This window comes from Filicampus tigris, chromosome 19, assembly GCF_054856515.1.
Source record: "Filicampus tigris isolate MCC_2025a chromosome 19, RoL_Ftig_1.0, whole genome shotgun sequence".
In the NCBI taxonomy this organism is placed as follows: Eukaryota; Metazoa; Chordata; class Actinopteri; order Syngnathiformes; family Syngnathidae; genus Filicampus; species Filicampus tigris.
This window is the reverse complement of record NC_141235.1, coordinates 3,104,981-3,121,536: the sequence shown is the minus strand read 5'-3', so window position 1 is coordinate 3,121,536 and position 16,556 is coordinate 3,104,981. Positions and strand designations below refer to the sequence as shown.

General features: G+C 41.7%; 2 protein-coding genes across 5 annotated transcripts in view; one reads left to right on the top strand and one right to left on the bottom strand.

Annotated features, from left to right (window-relative positions):
- Window positions 1-26: 26 nt before the first annotated feature.
- Window positions 27-11,587, bottom strand: med24 (mediator complex subunit 24). Of its 3 annotated transcripts, none has more exons than XM_086017214.1 (26): window positions 11,441-11,587; window positions 11,063-11,246; window positions 10,682-10,764; window positions 10,575-10,613; window positions 10,316-10,389; window positions 9,980-10,203; window positions 9,742-9,853; window positions 9,501-9,651; window positions 9,172-9,285; window positions 9,036-9,089; window positions 8,863-8,945; window positions 8,707-8,793; window positions 8,438-8,549; window positions 7,533-7,675; window positions 7,309-7,346; window positions 7,141-7,223; window positions 6,816-6,994; window positions 5,954-6,053; window positions 5,525-5,700; window positions 4,828-5,092; window positions 4,440-4,621; window positions 4,281-4,374; window positions 4,100-4,199; window positions 2,598-2,678; window positions 2,030-2,178; window positions 27-860 (listed from the first exon to the last, which is right to left on the bottom strand). In XM_086017214.1, exons 3-26 carry the CDS (start codon window positions 10,754-10,756, stop codon window positions 744-746), a joined length of 2,832 nt encoding a protein of 943 aa, XP_085873340.1. In that variant the 5' UTR covers window positions 10,757-10,764; window positions 11,063-11,246; window positions 11,441-11,587; the 3' UTR covers window positions 27-743. The 3 variants fall into 3 exon arrangements, with proteins under 3 accessions (XP_085873340.1, XP_085873338.1, XP_085873339.1); XM_086017212.1 differs by having other exon boundaries at window positions 11,116-11,246; XM_086017213.1 differs by having other exon boundaries at window positions 8,438-8,537; window positions 11,116-11,246.
- A 56-nt stretch (window positions 11,588-11,643) lies between these two features.
- Window positions 11,644-16,556, top strand: part of dcun1d3 (defective in cullin neddylation 1 domain containing 3) — a 33,373-nt gene continuing 28,460 nt past the window's right edge. For both annotated transcript variants that reach the window (XM_086017231.1, XM_086017232.1), the window contains exons 1-3: window positions 11,644-11,711; window positions 11,975-12,052; window positions 12,150-12,264. The gene's annotated coding sequence lies outside the window, so the exon portion shown is untranslated. The remainder of the gene's footprint in view (window positions 11,712-11,974; window positions 12,053-12,149; window positions 12,265-16,556) is intronic.

Here is a 16,556-nt window from a genome sequence, read left to right as displayed (position 1 = left end):
ATGCAAACATTAAATAATCAACAGGATAAGGAAAGAGAAGCGTTTTTTTTGCTTTAATATCGTGACAAGTTATCAAAAAGTAGCAGACCTTTGCAAACACACAAATGGGGAACTTTTAAACGTAAAGTGTAAATTCATGAGTTGGACTGGAGTGCTTCTTCCACCAATCAAACTCACAAAAGGTTTTTGGGATACAATTGCAGGATGAACATAAAATGCACTTTGCAGGTGTACTAATTTGACTTTCTCCAACAAGTAGCTCTATTGCGATAATCTCAACAGGTGTTTAATCCAGGAATGGACCAATTCATTTAGTGGTCATTTAGAATCGCTATTTAACAGTCCTTTTCATCATGCTCTTCACGTTATGACGTAACGAGACCAAAATGGCGTCTAACAATTCATCAACAGTACCTCAAACAGGTGTCCAAGCTTAAAGAGTGACAGTGTCATCAGCAGGTTGCAACAGAAAGACCGTAAGAGTCACAGAAAGGCATACAAGTGAACATCCTTGGAAATTCGAATGGATCAAACACCGGTTGTGAATATCGCTCCAATCGTTAGAGAACAGAAAATTGTGCCAAAGTACTGAGACACCGAATAGTTGGATCGCTGCCATTCAGAAGTTTAGATTCGGTCAAATTATTTGCTGATAGGTTTTTTTTTTTTTTTTTTTAACGTTGAGCCTGAAATTGAAACCAAAAGATGAATATCCCTAACTTTTTGCACAAGAACCTCAAGTATTACAAGGCAGCAATGGCTTTGGCCGCCACTCTCCTCCCCAGGGGTAGACTCAGGTCGGTGACGGCCAGGACCACTTTGGGTTTGGCCAGAGCGGGCAGCTTCACCAGCTCAGAGACCTGGAGGCACAGAAACAAGGGGAGGGGGGAAAAAAAAGGAATGAATGAACGGATGCAACACATTGCACAACAGCTGAAAGACCCTGCGTAATGTTTTATTTTGCGGAAGATGCCAGTTGTCCCATGAATCAGTTTTCATGACTTTGTACATGCCCAGGCAAAGGTTAGGGTTAGCTTTTAGCCATTGCTCAGTGAACATGAGAACAAAGTGGCGCCTTTCCTCAAGTCACCTTTCCCCACTGACATGAATGAAAATGACACTAATCCATGGCAGCCTTCCTCCTAAAAAAACAAAACATTTTTTTCCTTTTTTTTTTAATTAGGAAAATAGCACTCTAACACTGTAATGTATAAAAACAAAAAAGGAATAACATTCATGATTTAATGCTGTAATCCAGTTCATTGTGATGCTCCTACTTGTGTGCTCGTTTTAGCCACCGGGAGGCAGCATACTACAGTCATGCAACTGCACACAAAGAAGAATAGTACTTCTAGTACTACTTTATGTGACCCAGTAATATTTTGTCACATTTGTCATTTTTATAGAGGCTAAAGAACATATGGAGTATTGTTATTGGTATAGGTTTTGTTACACCATTTGTGTTAAAATGCCATTAAACTGCGATTACCAGTGCTAACCATTAGCTTGTCATTGACGTTTAGTATCGTTTGTTTTTTTTGTTATTGTTTGCATTAAGATAAATGGGCTCTCCTAAGGCAAAGCTGTGTGGTTGTTTCAAATACACAACTGGTAATTCTCTCAATTTTATGTTTACTTTGACAGTAAACATCAACTGGGCGTGACATTAAATAATAGCCTCTTTCTGATGAATTGTTGAATATTTGCCAAACTACTAAGTGAGACAAATCTGAATTTAAAAAAGCCTTGTCAGAAGTATGTGCCGTCTGAATACTCGCTTGAACTATTAGAGAAAATGTGACATGCAAGAAAAAACAAAAGTTATTGATGATGGATAAGGGCAGCTTACAAACAAAAAAAAACCAACACCACCACAAAGGAATTCAGAACATCTGTTTTGTCGAGTCAACATTTCTTTTACAAGAATAAGCACTTAATTCCGCTATTTTCCAGTAATGTCCGACAGAAGGAGGCCCCGCCCTGCCCTCCCTCCACTCCACCACCTGTCCGGCCTCCCCTCTTGACTCACCATTGTAAAAGGCATGAACTGCAGGATGCTTCCGCGACTTCCCTGCTCCAGGCATTCCACGCACTCCTCCATGAAACTATGCACAAACTGGGTGTGAGGCCCCGCCATCTTGGAGCCCAGGATGGAGGAAATGAGAAGGAAAAGGTTGGCTGAGGAAAAGGAAACGGATCCCATAAATTGTCAAGGTTGAAGTTATATAATCCTCTTGAAAGAAAACAATGTAACGTGTCTATACTTATTATACAATCCAATATGAAAGCAGGCAGAGAATTCAGGCTTCCTTAACACTGTTTTTCATTCTGGTTATTCAGTACTTTACAACCATCTACTTTGTAAAACGAGGAGAATCTCAAACAGATCCTGCGTGAGTTGTACCGACTAAACAAATTTTAAGGATGGGGGCAGGGGATGGAATCAATGGGGACACCTCCTAGTGAGTAATTCAGTGAGGACACCGGATGGCCCATCATTTGACTCCGCAAGCGTCCTACTCATGAGGCAGGAAGTACACAAACGTTCCTCATTTCAAGGAAAAGGGATCAGCGTCTGGCAAAGACAGATATCTCACCCAGGACGCGGTTGAGCGGCTCTCTCATGTTGACAGTGTGGAGCTGGGAGGCAGAGAGTGAACTGCTCATAGATCGGTCGCCTGTAGGACGAAAAGTACACATATAATATGGGGCGCACGAAATAAGCAGCATTAAGTAGTATTCATGCAACACACGTTTTACTTTCACTTGATTGTTTTTGTTAACAAACGGTATTTTTACTCAGTCACATTGATCTACATTCCGCTCGCTACTTTTGCATTGATTTTGCTACTATGTTTTGAGTTTGGCAGACAGGCGTCTGCCTTGGGCACATCAACATGACTGTTTTACGTTTTACTTTTCCTGCAGTAAAAGAGTTAAACTACTCTCCTCACCTCTGCCATGAACAACATGGACGTGTGAGGAAGCACACCTTTGCTAAAGACTGCGATTCAAGATGTCCTTAGAGCAAGTGTCTTTTCTCATTGCGTTCTTATGAACAGCCAGCAAAGCCCGGCTTTTCCGAATGTTTTTGTAGCTTTTTCTCAGTCGAAAATCAAATGCCATCATACAAAACCTTTACGATGTCTTTGGCCAGGCCCTCGGCCTCTGCCTTACCATTTCTAGGGAAGGGGAACTCGATTTGCTTGCGTCACGTTCTATCTATATTGTGTCCACAATTTACAAAGCAGCGGATGTCAAAAGGAAAGCTCAAGGCCTGGACGTATTTCTGTGTTGTGGCTGTCACAATGTAATCCTCATGTAATGTTGTGAAAGACTCGCAGGCTTCCTTCCGCTGTAGACTGATATTCCTAAAATAGCCTTATGAGACACAATTCAGTTTCTCATTGAGAAAATATCACTACTCGAGTAAAGGTTTGGCAGTGTTTGTTTCTGTTTCGAATAGGCTGCAGAACGGCTCCATGAGACACGAGTTGAATATGTTCGGTGACCACGCTCGTAAGGCAAAATTCTCGCATCCCAAATCACCCTTCATAGATTTTTGTCATCTGCTTTTCAACAAGGACAACTGAAGTCGACAGACTAATAATTACACAGATGGAAAAGAATTAAGTATCTTGTACATCTTGATTATTTCATTACGGCTCCTTCTGCTGTTTTTGACTTGATAGCGTCAACACAAACGAAGAGTTTCAAAACGACTTAGTAAGCTTCAGTGATTGTTTTTTGCAAAGGAAAAATAATATATGCCTGTATTGCTGTCTGTCTACATGTGCGGCGGCACTATCTTTTGCTTAAAGCGTTATAACACATAGACGCTATTCATTAGCCCATCAATGGCGTTCCCCATTACCTGTTAGCATTAAGCTAGTGGACTTTAAGGCAAAGCTACACGGTTGTTTTAAGTACACAATGAGTGATTCTCTTTGATTCATGTTTAGTTTGACAGCAAACTTGAACTGTGGAAATAAACAGTGTGAAGCTTGCCAAACTATTCAATGACATAATACCGCGCTCGCATACACGGGTCAGAAAGACTAATGACTAGCTTGTATTCAAACACCATTTATAGACTGACCTGGACTGGAAAGTGCAACAGGCTCATCCTCATTGGAGCTGAGGAGACGCATGAGCTTGGAGGGTTGCGTGTCATCCAGAGGAAAGAGGCTGCTGTAGTCCTGCCATCCCAAAAATTCACAAAAAGAAAAAAAACACAATTGACACACAAAATCCATCTTCAGCCTGCAGGGTGCGTTTACCTCGATATCTTCTCGCTGTCTTCTACGTTGATGAGCGGAGCAGGATCCTTTGTGGATGGACGAGTACGAGCTGAGTGCGCACCACACAGACAACCTGAGGACGCATCAGGAGGGAGGGTAAATATAAGCGTACAAAACAGCAAGATGTGAGTGTCTTACTTGGCCAGTGCTTTGCCAGGTGGGTCGACCAGGCTGTGCCAGTGGGCAGAGTCAGTGAGCAAGTTGGGCACAATGGTGCCCAGCAACGTCAGGGTGATTTGCTGACTGTCCAGACAGAAGATGCTGTAAAGCAACTCCACCACTCGATGGGCCCACTCCTGCCGGGTTTCCTTGAGCAGCTCCTAAAATTGGATTACATATTATTAATATGACCGGTGCCTATATTTACCTCCATTAAGGTCCACACAAAATTTGTTCCAAAAAGTCAAAAAGGTTTTGTAAAGATCAATACCGCCAAATGCCACTGTTGTCGCCAGTCCTTGCTTCAAAATGAAGCTTCAGCTGCCAAAAATTGGGCACAATCAGTACGTTTTCTTCAACCACCCACCTTGACCAAATTATTGGTGAACCAGAAGACGCCGCCCATGTTGAGCAGACTCTGGAACAGATGCAGAGCTCGACTGTCCACCCAGCCTTTGCGCAGCACCACCTGGAACTGCTTGGTGAGGGCGGCCCGGATGGGCTCCTTGGCCGGCAGCAGGTTGCGGTAGGGTATGGGCTCCTGGCCCTCCATGGGGGGCCGCAGAGTCGCCGCCGTTTGTTGGAAGACGTCGGCGCACATGTGCTCCATGATAGAGCTCATTATTATCACACTGGGGGGGGTGCAAAGGGAGAGGGTCATATACTGGAGCCATTGAGTCCAAGTAAAAACTTTTGAATTCTTCACATTCGTTTGGTCATTTGTGTTTGTTTTTATGAAGTCATAGAGTGTATTTTTCTTCTTACAAATACATTTCGGCTGGAACAAATTGATAGCCTTTGCATTCATTTCAATCAGCAAATATGATTTGACTGTTTTTATTTATGAGACTGGCCCCGGAACAAATTAAACTTGTATCTCAAGTCACACCCATATATATACAATAGTTGTATTCATCTCCATTGGGCCCCGTCATTGATCAAAATTCATTTTGGTTGAAGATAATGCGTAACACTGTCATTGTAAAAGTATTTTTTTTTTTTTTATACTCAGATGGTGGAGTAAATGAAAGGTGATTCATGCGAATCGTTTTGGGTGTTTATACCGTTCGCTGTAAAACTGCAGCGTGTTTTCGCCATAGAGCGGGGTGACAAGCTGCCGGATCATGGTCTGAGGCTTCTCCCTCTCGTCCCGCCCCAACATCCTGACGTGGGCCACCAGCCACGCCACAGCGCAGATCGCCATGCTGCAAACTTTGCCCTTGATGTTGTCAGTGATCTTCTGTACTCAAAGGAGGAGGGGAAGGGTGTGAAAAAGAGGAAGGCGCAATTGTGAATGGAAAGAGAATGTGTGACGAAAACACATCCGCATTGACTCATACCAAAACTTCAATGGAAGAAGGAAATGGAGACACTAATTGGATACCGCTCGTTGATGTCATGGTTACCACACGGTCACTCCTCACTTTCCAAAGAATGTCAAGCTCACTTGCGTGACCAGTTAAATAACAAAATTCAAAGAAGACCGGACAAACCTGCACTGCCTCCACAGACAGCACGCCGTTCTCCCATGCGTTCAAAACTTCCAAAATGGCCGCCGGGGTGCTGAGGCAGATTTCATGCCACTTCACTTGGCTGTAAGCAGAGAAAGGAACAATTTAGCGGATAATCCACATGGATATGAAACTGAAGTGACAAAAAGGTACATATTATGTCTATGCTAATTCCCATTAGCCCGTCAAAGTCATTTTGTTTGGCATCATGTTAGCATAAAGCTAGCGGGCAATTCTGAAATCAAAGATGACATCGTTAAAAGGGAGAGGTAAATTTTTCGACATTGCATCAAAACATAACACTGCACTGGCTCCCAGTGCATTTTAGGGTTCAAATTAAGATTCTCCTATTTGTCTATAAATCATTAAATGGCCTGGCCCCGGTGCACCTCTCTGACCTCCTCCACTCCTACGCAGCTTCCCGCAGCCTCAGGTCCGTGGACCAGGCGCTACTCGAGGTGCCGAGGATCAAGCGGAGACTCAGAGGGGATCGAGCTTTTTCGGCTGCTGGTCCTTGCCTTTGGAATGACCTCCCATTGGGTGTTAGGCAAGCCCCCTCTCTGTCCATTTTTAAAACCCGTTTGAAGTCACATTTCTATTCTCTGGCTTTTATTTGGCTTTATGTTAATTTATTTATTCCACTTGTTGTATTATGGCCTTTTTATTGTATTGTATGTAAAGTGCTTTGTTACAGCTCTAGCTGTTATGAAATGTGCTGTATAAATAAAATTGTATTGTATTGTATTGTTGTGGGTCTGCAGCCCGTGAAAATGGGTGTTCGCTGTAACACAATCCATGATTTTCAAGATTAATGGAGAAACCCTGAGATTAGTTTGCAACTCACACAAGCTTCATCTCAGACGAATTGTTCAGCAGGGTCACCAGACTCTCTACTTTCCCGGGCTCAGGCCTGAAGCAGGGGTGGTCCGGGTTCAGAATCTTCCCTTCTTCAGGCATACACGTTTGCAGCCAAGTCTCAAAAAAGGGCGTCTCCCCTGAGGGACTGGGGTCAGAAAGGACCACCTGTTGGAGGGAGACAGAGCAGAACCAGGTGAGCTTTGCATCCGGGACTGCCAAGTAAAATGCTGGTGATGCCATCTTGTGGCTGTGCACTGAAAAACACTGGCTGGTGACATTTTACGTGAAGCCAAGCATGACCAAGTGCTGACCTCGGAGCCGTACGTCTGCACCACATGACAAAGCATCAGGAAGGAGATGTCGAATAACAGGGCCCGAACGGAAGCGGACTTGGCTGCAAGACAGTAGGAAAAGTGTTTCACATGCAACACGTTAAAATTCAGCGAGGCGGGAATGCATCGGATTGTAATTGTACTTACATCCTTCGCCACTGATGTGCTTGGGAAACTCATTAAGCCTGTAAACAAAAACAACGGCACTAACCTGTTGTGCATAATTCATAAGCACCACTACAAATGGTAAAACAAATGTAGCTAAAAGCAGTTTAATGGAAAATATGCCCCCCAATAAACAGCATGGCAATGTCTGACATAGGTCTGACAGGGAAGGTGTACCTAATGAAGTGTCTGGAGAGTGCACTAACTTGATAAACTTTCGGGCAAAGGACTTGAGTTTCCCAGTGGCAGCTGCGGCCGCCAGGAGGAGATCCAAGCTCTTGCCTGACAACATGTGACCGAGGACGCCCAGAAGGCCCTCCGGAGACTTGGAGTGGTCGGCATCTACCGTCTAATGGGCCAAAAAGAAGCTTCTAGCTTTATTGTTTGAGACAGTTATTAGCGTGATGATATGTCCAACAGTCAAAAAAAAAAAAACAACAACCTGTGACTACTTTTTACTGGAAGAGTGGAACAGGACATAAACGCTAACCTAAATAAAATACCCATATATTTTGCAAAGTCATTAGATGTTGCAGTTCCCACAGATAAAATATTCCACAAAAAGCAAAGTAAGTCATACCTCAGAATAAACTATACATTAAAGCATATCTAATTCCGTCCTCAAATACACCCACGTATCTATTTTGGTTTCATTACTAATGTGGTGAGCGGGAAGGACTCATCTTTACTGATGTCGAGACGCACAATGAGAACACCCCCTCCCCCCAAATATAAAATACTTCCCTTTCGAAAATACATTTTCGATTGGATACCATAAAATGAAAGATGGGAAGTAAGTCGGGAAGGTCAAGGGGTTGAATCTGGAAAAACACTTTAGAAAATGGCTGGACAAAATATTTTAGATTTTTGAACAGTGATTTCGGTTAGGAATTAGCCAGTAGACACATTTGGAGTTCTTTTTAGTGACATGATTCTACGATGCATATTGTAACTATTAAATGAACGCAGCAAACTTTTATGCTATTCACTGACTACAAATTCAATAAAGCATTGTGCCTTATTCGCTGACTGAGTCTTTATACTTTTTAAGATTCTATTTGGCCATGATTGGACACCAGTAACACAAAAGAAATGCACGCTTTGTTTCTACCTTGAGAATATTGGTCACGGTGGGCTCCGCTCGCAGGATGAGGCCCGGGTTCGGTTGTATATTTGCGTTTTCCGCGGTTTTTAGTTTTGGGGAGAACTTCCTGTGCTCCGTCCTAAATCAAAGTTGCAGGGAGGCGGGGGAGGCGGGTTGGGGGAGAGGTTCGCGGAGGGAAGACAAACAAGGGATGGGGTGCGTGATACGACATGAATGCATTGAAATATACTGATCACAGCTCGGAATGTTGAAACGATTGGAGGAGGACAGCGTACCGTTTGGATGTGAGGACCTCTGTGTTGGAGTCGGACAGTAGGCCGAGCTTGTTACACTCCTGGAGCAGCATGCCCAAGCAGTCGCAGCTAGGAGGAAAACAACTTTTACAATCTGTCAGTGTTTCCATTGTGGCAGCGGGAGCGTGGCACACTCACTTGCATCTTTGGTCAGCTTTGTCCAGCAGTGGCGTCAGTTTGAGTAGGTACTGAAAGGCAACATTCACATCCTCCGTAAAGTCCTGGAAAATAAAGTCAGATTCGGAGCAAGTTGGATCTTACAGCCTCTAAGGAGGAGAGAGCGACTCATCGGCGTCCAAGTATCGTTTCACCTGTCCTTTGTCAACCTGAGGGTACTTCTTCAGCCGAAGCAGAACTTGCGGAATCTAGGAAAAAAAAAATACAAACTAACTTTCTGGGCCGTGCTAATTGAAAGGACCAGTCCACAAATGAAATCAAAACATTCACCTTGAGGAAGGTGAAGGCCGTCCATTTCAGCTCCTCTGTGCCCTCTGGTGACTCGATGAGGCCGGTGAAACACGCTTTCCAGATCTCCAACACAAAGAATGGACTAGGGATTCTCTGCCCAGGACAAGATTTTTGATCAAAGTGCTGTTATACCTATTATTATCATTTTTTTTTTAAATGTAGGGCTACAGCTACTGAATTATGATTATTATTATTTTTTTTTTTTTTTAATCGATTCATCAGAAAAAAAAATGATTTTGCATTATTAAAAAATAACGTGCATGTGAAGTGCAGGTGCTATTTTTTTTCCACCCGACATATGTTCTCACCTGCATTCTCTTGATCATCATCAGCTGCTCAACCATCGGCTGCGTCTCCCCTGTCAAATTCATGGTCCCTTCCAGCATGATGAAGGCGTGGATTGACGGGAAGGAGGCGTGCAGCAGCGGGTTACACTGCACCGACAGCATCTGTGGGATGCTGAGCGCAAAGAGTCATTGATTGAAGACGGCACAAAAATACTTTTTTTTTTTTTGTCTGCATTTGCAAATGAAGGAAGGAAGGACGCACCCTTTCACCAGCGATAAGGTTTCCTCTAATTGACTCAGCAGCGTTGAGTTAGATATACAGCTGAGGCCCTCGCTCACTTTCACAATAGCTTGTTCGACATTACTCCACGAACCTTTCGAGAGAGAAAAAAATCAACGCTGTGAAACATCAACAAGACCTGTACAGCTTGGACTCTTATGAAAAGGTTTCCATTTTACGAAATTGGAAAAAATGTAAAGAGTCTACAGAAATGGGTCACCTTGATCTTCAAGCCGAGCGATGTGTACCAGGGCTCTGTTCTTGGTGCTGCTCATGAGTTTGTGCAGCCTCTGCCGGCACTCTGTCAGACAGGCCTCGGTGCTGCTCAACGGCCCCGGTTCCCTCAGCTTCTCGCAAAAGCAGGCGCAGCCCTGCAGCAGCCACACCACCACCCCGAGCAGGGCGCGACACAGCCCGATGCATTCCTCAGCCTTCCCGTGGCAGCTTCACAGTCACACACCGGCAATTTCAAACAAAGTCGACAGCTTGATATTTCTTCTTCTTCTTCTTTTCAAATAATAGTATAAAGAATGAACATTAAATAGAAATGACTTACGTGAGCCGATGGCAGAACATGTCCATGATCTCCAGGAGAGACTTTACGCACAGATCCCGAGAAAAATCATCAAACTACGGGGAGAAGAGGCACATTTATCGGACCACCTGCATCTTAATATACGGTACTATAGAAATTGTATACAGTCAACCCTTGCTGGTTCACCATTTGTAGAACATAACTGAAAAATCAGCCAATTTGCATTTATCTGTGCGAATAGCCAGGGTTGACTGTATTGCCATGGCTTTTGTGATGTTACCTTGCTAATGGCGATGAGCACACTCGAATAAGACACCATCTAAAGACAGAGAGAGGGAATAATCAAACATTGCAAATTGCAAACACCTTTTTAAGTTTATCTGTTACCTGTGAATTTATGGCATATTTGAGATAAGACAAGATAAGTGGGTTAGGAGATGGACCAATCAACGCTTGCTCCATTAATGCCTCTGAAAAATACACAAAGAGAAAGGCAATACTGTAAGACATGTTATGGTAGGTATATTGAACATTTTTTAACTGACTTTTTTTTGTTTAAGATATAATGAATAATGGCAAATAATTTTAGTCAAGATCAAAGAAAGTATTCAAAAACAACACAGGGTAAGTAAGGTAGGAAAAAGACTGAAAGGCAGGCAGAAAAGTAGAGTTATGAAAGGAAGAATTAAGTATTATGTAATTAAAAAAACAGATACCATGAAAACACCTGTAAATATATACAAAAACGGGATTTCTTCAAGTGTATACCTATTTTTGCCCTATAATACTGCCAGTCGTAAAGTAGCGATGACAGTTCTAACCTGCGAGGTTAAGATATTCCCATGTCGCTCCCTTTGGAAAGTTCTTTTTGATATTAACAGCCCACTGGTAGTCACTCCAGCGCTCCTTCCAAGCCTGCAGGATGGCTTGCTTCAGGTTGACCACCTTCATTCTAGGAAGGGAAAAATCGTCGACGTAAAACACAAGTTTGAGACAACTACCGCGGGAATTGGATGCAGTCCATGCTTACGTATGAATGGATGTTAGCCCATTGCTAGCTGGACATTTATTGACTCTTTGAGACATAATAGAAGCCGTGGTAAACATAATACGAGAAGAAAACATAGAAATTGATTTATTCCTCACCTTGAGTTATATGTGTTCAATTTCGTAACATATATCCGTTTTGAACTCACGGCGTTAATATTTCTCAGCATCACAGCACAAGCGACGCCATTTTTGTTTTCAGTGATGCAAGCGATCATTGGTCGAAGCTCCCGGCATTACAATATTGTCGTAACGGATTGGCTAAATCCAAGACGATGAGAAAACAACCACGTACCCGACCACTAGGTGTTGCTCTTTACCGCAATATTCCATCCATCCATCCATTATCTATACCGCTTATCCTCACAAGGTATTGTAAAGTTAAAATTGTTAAAAATCATAATAATTTTAAAAATTGTCTAAATTTAACAAAACGTTACCATGAAGAGGTTACGATTTTTAGGAACTTAGTCATATTTTGACTTGAATTTGTTGCCACTCTGAGAAGCAGTGACATTTAGCTTGCTAGCTGTCAATGATGGAAATAAAAGTCAACCTTTGCAGGAGCAAAGTGTCATCGAGCTCTCATTCTGGCCTCTAACCTGTCTTAATGTAAAACCTTGTTGTTTTAAGTGAGCACCTGTGAGCTGGTAAAGAACTAAAAATTCTTCTTGTCCAACAAAATTATCCAACAAGTGAATCATCTCAACGGTTAGTATTTGACAAAGTTGTTGATTTCGAATGTCTCTGTTTGCTTTCGGCTGTGCATCATCGTTTATAAAGGGACATTGTTCCCTATACAAAACAGAGACACCACTGCAAGCACTTGGAGGTCCCATGAAGACAACAAAGGCGTCCATTCTGTCTGACACTGGAGACGTCCTGCTGGCAGGAGATGACCCCTGTGTCCTGGCACGGTGCAGGTAGGTAGGCCATGGCGGGCTGATGGGCTGTTTAGAGATGTCTTATCTCTTTTCCTTCCACTGGTAGATGAATTTGAGAAGGGTGCTGACAGGGGAACCTGTTGTGCCATCTCTGTGTCCATTCTCACGCTTTGGACAGATGCACTTTTGTTAATTGAAGCTTATGTCAGCACAAATGAAATGTTATTGGGTTTACAGCACCAAAATAAGTAAAAAATATTTCAATGTGTTTACAGTTGAAGGTTAGGAGGGATTGGGGATTTTGTTAAACAGCCAGCTTAGTAATATTGTTTTAGGTGTGGTTAGAATTACTCTCTTGGGGTCATGCTGCAGCATCTCAATTAGGTTGAGGTCAGGACTCTGACTGGACCACTACAGGAGACATCATTTCTGTTGAAGCCATTCAACAGAAGTTTAGCTCTTGGAAAAAGGAGACACCATTGGATTAGAGCAGGGGTTATCAAACATTTTACATGTACAAAAAAAAATCATAACTTTCCAAGTACAGTACTGCCGTAATAACCATCATTGAAATAGTACTGATCTAAAAGTTCATAAAAATAAATAAATAAACATGCCAGAGGTTTTATTTCTAAAAAGCGTATTTAATATTATTATTAGCCACAGTAACTTTATTGAGTTGGAATATCAAATTAAATGTAAATAAGGTTTTTATATTGTAAACATAGTAAAATAAAATAAGCTGTATTGAAACAATGAGTCAAATAAAGTCCAGGTAGAGTAAAAATAAATCTTCTAAATCTGACATAACATAGAAAGAAGTGTGTTTAACAACTGTCCCTTGTTTTGAATCACACATGGCATTCATACTTTTTCCGCACGTGGTATGTTCGATAAAAACATGAAAACATACAGTATTAATTGTTTGTATGCAGACTGTTTATCAATTGCTGTAACTTAATGAAGGAAAACATTTCATGGCCAATATATGCAGATTTCCAAGTAGTGTAATTCGAAAGGGTTCACATTTCCTTGCAACTGTATGTTTCTTTAGCAGTGTTTATTTTACTGCTGTTTCGAGTCCTACAGTATAAGATTCACTGCTACCTTTAAAGCCAAGCACACAATGGGTTGCAATCAAATGAAGAAACCCTGAAGGAGAGACTCAATTGTGAGCATCAATCTGTATATTTGGCCCCGATGAGGACCATCTTTATGGAAGAAAATCCAAACCGTGGCTCATGACTTTTCTTTATTTGTATTTATTTTCCAGTAGAACTGTTTAGGGTTTTCCACATTACATTTGACTTTACTTTCAGATTTATACTTAGCGAGTATCCCATCAATCCGGGGCCTTCGGGCAAGGTAATTATGTATCGTTAGGAATCCGGAAATGAGAGCGGGCCCCCTCAGGTTGTCCATTCATGTCACTTCATGAATCAACGTGGACTCAATAGAGACACCTGCCTGAGCGGAGAGGCTCATAAATAGTGTTGGACCAACCCATTCCTTCAAGTAAGTACTTTTAATGGCAAATCGGGTCACAGTCACATGCAGATTATCTGACAATTTTGTCAGTTTTCTGTCTATATGTTTATTAACATAAAGTTTATCAAAATAAACCCATGTTTCCAATATGTGTTTTTTTTTTGGCTGGCTCCAGCTTTTATAGGTGTTTTTTTTTTTGTAGTATTAGAGGAAAGGTGTGTGCGTGTCTGCATGTGCAGGCCCCAGCTGGCTGTTCTCTGGGAATCGCAGAAGGGACATTCCCATGAGATCGTAGTTCCAAATTTTACTATTGCATAATTAACATGTGTAAAATTCATGTCCGTATGTGTTTCACTGAAAACTCTTAGCAGTTCCGGTAAAATATGTGATGCTGCATGTCACCAAAAAGGGTGAAACGCGTGATTCAACTACAGTTTGTCGCGTGCCGAACATTAGCCGCAGATTTTACTACGTGGTGTACCTGACATGACCGACACAACGCAGCACGTACACCTCACACATGAAAAAAATGTCTCCTTTGACAATAGCAAGTCTCTTCCTCCAAACATGAAACCTGGCGTAGTACCAAGACTGACCTGTGAGAGGCAGCATGGTGCCACAAGGCCTGCAGATTGACAGAAAATAACAAGTAGGAACGGTAGTGGTCGAAGAAGTTACGCTGTTAGGTAACTACAGGCGTTAATAAAATCACTGTGCATCAAAAGACATAAAATAAATAATAGATATAAAATACAGTACACAGTAGGCCTCTATATACATTGCTGAAACGATAAATGGAATAACGCGAACAATTAATTTCCAAAAGAACGTTCGCAGGGATCATTTTTCTCACCACGTACGCCCCACTGCACTCTTTTCTCATTTTCATAACATCTGCGAAAAGCCCTGGTAGAAAAAAAATAACATTCTCTCTTATCCATCTGCATCTCGGTTTCTGGGTAGTTTATCTCAACATGCCCTTGATTGTCCAGAAGCTCTCGCTGTCTAATCCTGCTGTGATGCTACACCACCACCTTCATATCACACAGCGGCGATTAAAAGTCGGCTCATTTTCAAAGCTGCGTTTTCCTCGACTGTGATCTGAAAATCTGTTATGCTATCGTAGAGTTTGTGCTCATTAGCACCATTAATCCAGAAAGAAGCTTCACTTGTCGTCGCTGTCCTAAAGTGTTACATAATAAAAGTCGGCAGAAGGCTTCAACATTGTCTTTCCGCGCTGAGACCTGATCTGAGCGCAGCCAGTGGCTAGCTAGCATGATAATCTGTCACTAGCTGTGCATGGGCAACTTTAAAACCACAACCTGAATCATTGAACAACAACTGATCCCGTGCAAATAGTTTGGGATTATTTATCATGTTAGGAATTACTGTAGCCTTTCCATACGTGTGTGTTAATCAAATATGTTGGACTTCCATAACAGAAATTAATGCTTAAAAAAAGCGGGGTACTATAGCGAGCCATTGATCTGATGAAATCTTCTTGTTGAGTTTAGCTTTGGCCAAAAGTCCCGTGGCCCTGCGGGTTGCTTGGGTGTCATCGTGATTAATTGATGAGCCTTCTTGAATAATTGGCCCCAGACCATGGAATCATTTGGCTGTGGTGACATGAATCTTGCGCCCATCTTAAAGCACCCTTCATGGTGATGTATTACCTTAGCAACCATTTCAACCAGTGCTTAGTGGTTAGTCCCGCCTCGCACATCGACGAAAGAAACACACAAACTGCAAACTGTTTTTTTTCCCCACTTTATTTTATTTGAATTACTTATGTGACTGAATGAAAATCAAAAGCCCAGTAGACAATTTACTGGGCATAGGAAGACTTCTACAGAGGTCAAAGTTATTTTCCATTCATCCCTTTAAGAGAAATACCACTTTAAAATGTGCGAAATGGATATTGAACTATCAAAAAGAAAATGAAAAAATACATTAGCTCTACATTTCGGCCTCTCGATAGTGATTCATTGTTGAATTCTGATAAAAGCAGATAATTGTATAAAAAAATAAGCTGCTTTATTCAGCCAATTCTATAATGTTACTATATTTTTACACTATACATTTTTCATCTTATGCTTATTTAAAACACTTTTTTTTTTAAGGGCTCAGGTAGACAACATCTGACAAAAAGTCTAAGGTAATATTATTTGAAGTGACAGAACAATATGCAGGAATGCAGCAACGGACCTTTTGTGACATTTCACCTTATTTGAAACCACTAAAAGTGTGTGCTCAGGTGTCGAGAAACATCAGCATTTAAATCCTTCCCAGAAGGCAATGAGTGCTTGTTCTCTGAAAATATGCTCTTTGTGTCATATTTAACATTTACAAAGCAAATCAACACTCGACCGACACACATGTCAGGAATCCACGTAAATGTAAGGGGTTCAACGCGAGAAGAAATAAAAATGCAAACATTCTGACCAACGTCACAAATTCTCCATGATCCTTTCCTGAGCTTTCAATTCCATATGTATATCAAATATATTCTTATAAAACACTTTTCCTCTTATTGCCCTACACTTAAACGTAAGTCCCGCGTGACATTTTAGCTTTTGAAAGCGAGTTTCTAATGCCAGGTACATTTGTGTTAACATTTAAGTTTTTCTTTCCCCTCCATTGTGATGGAACATTCTTTCGCTTATGTAAAAGCTTTATTTGATCTGTATTTTGTTATTTCATGAATGCTATTATTTGTAATGAATACAGAGCAGCATACTGCAGCTAAACTGCATCTAAACCTGCCAACATAATCGGTATGCTCTTATAGAGTCATTCAAAGCCATATATTTTAATATTCACGATTTTCAAAAGAAGCCGTGAGA

Bases quoted from the DNA above. Each gene is read 5' to 3' on its own strand.
- med24 (XM_086017212.1), bottom strand. From the start codon at position 11,559: ATGATCGCTTGCATCACTGAAAACAAAAATGGCGTCGCTTGTGCTGTG. The intron at 10,390-10,574 runs GTAACATCACAA...TTCTCCCCGTAG, and splicing joins TGCTCATCGCCATTAGCAAG to TTTGATGATTTTTCTCGGGA. The intron at 9,090-9,171 runs GTGAATGTTTTG...TTTTTTTCCTAG, and splicing joins CGGCCTTCACCTTCCTCAAG to ATTCCGCAAGTTCTGCTTCG.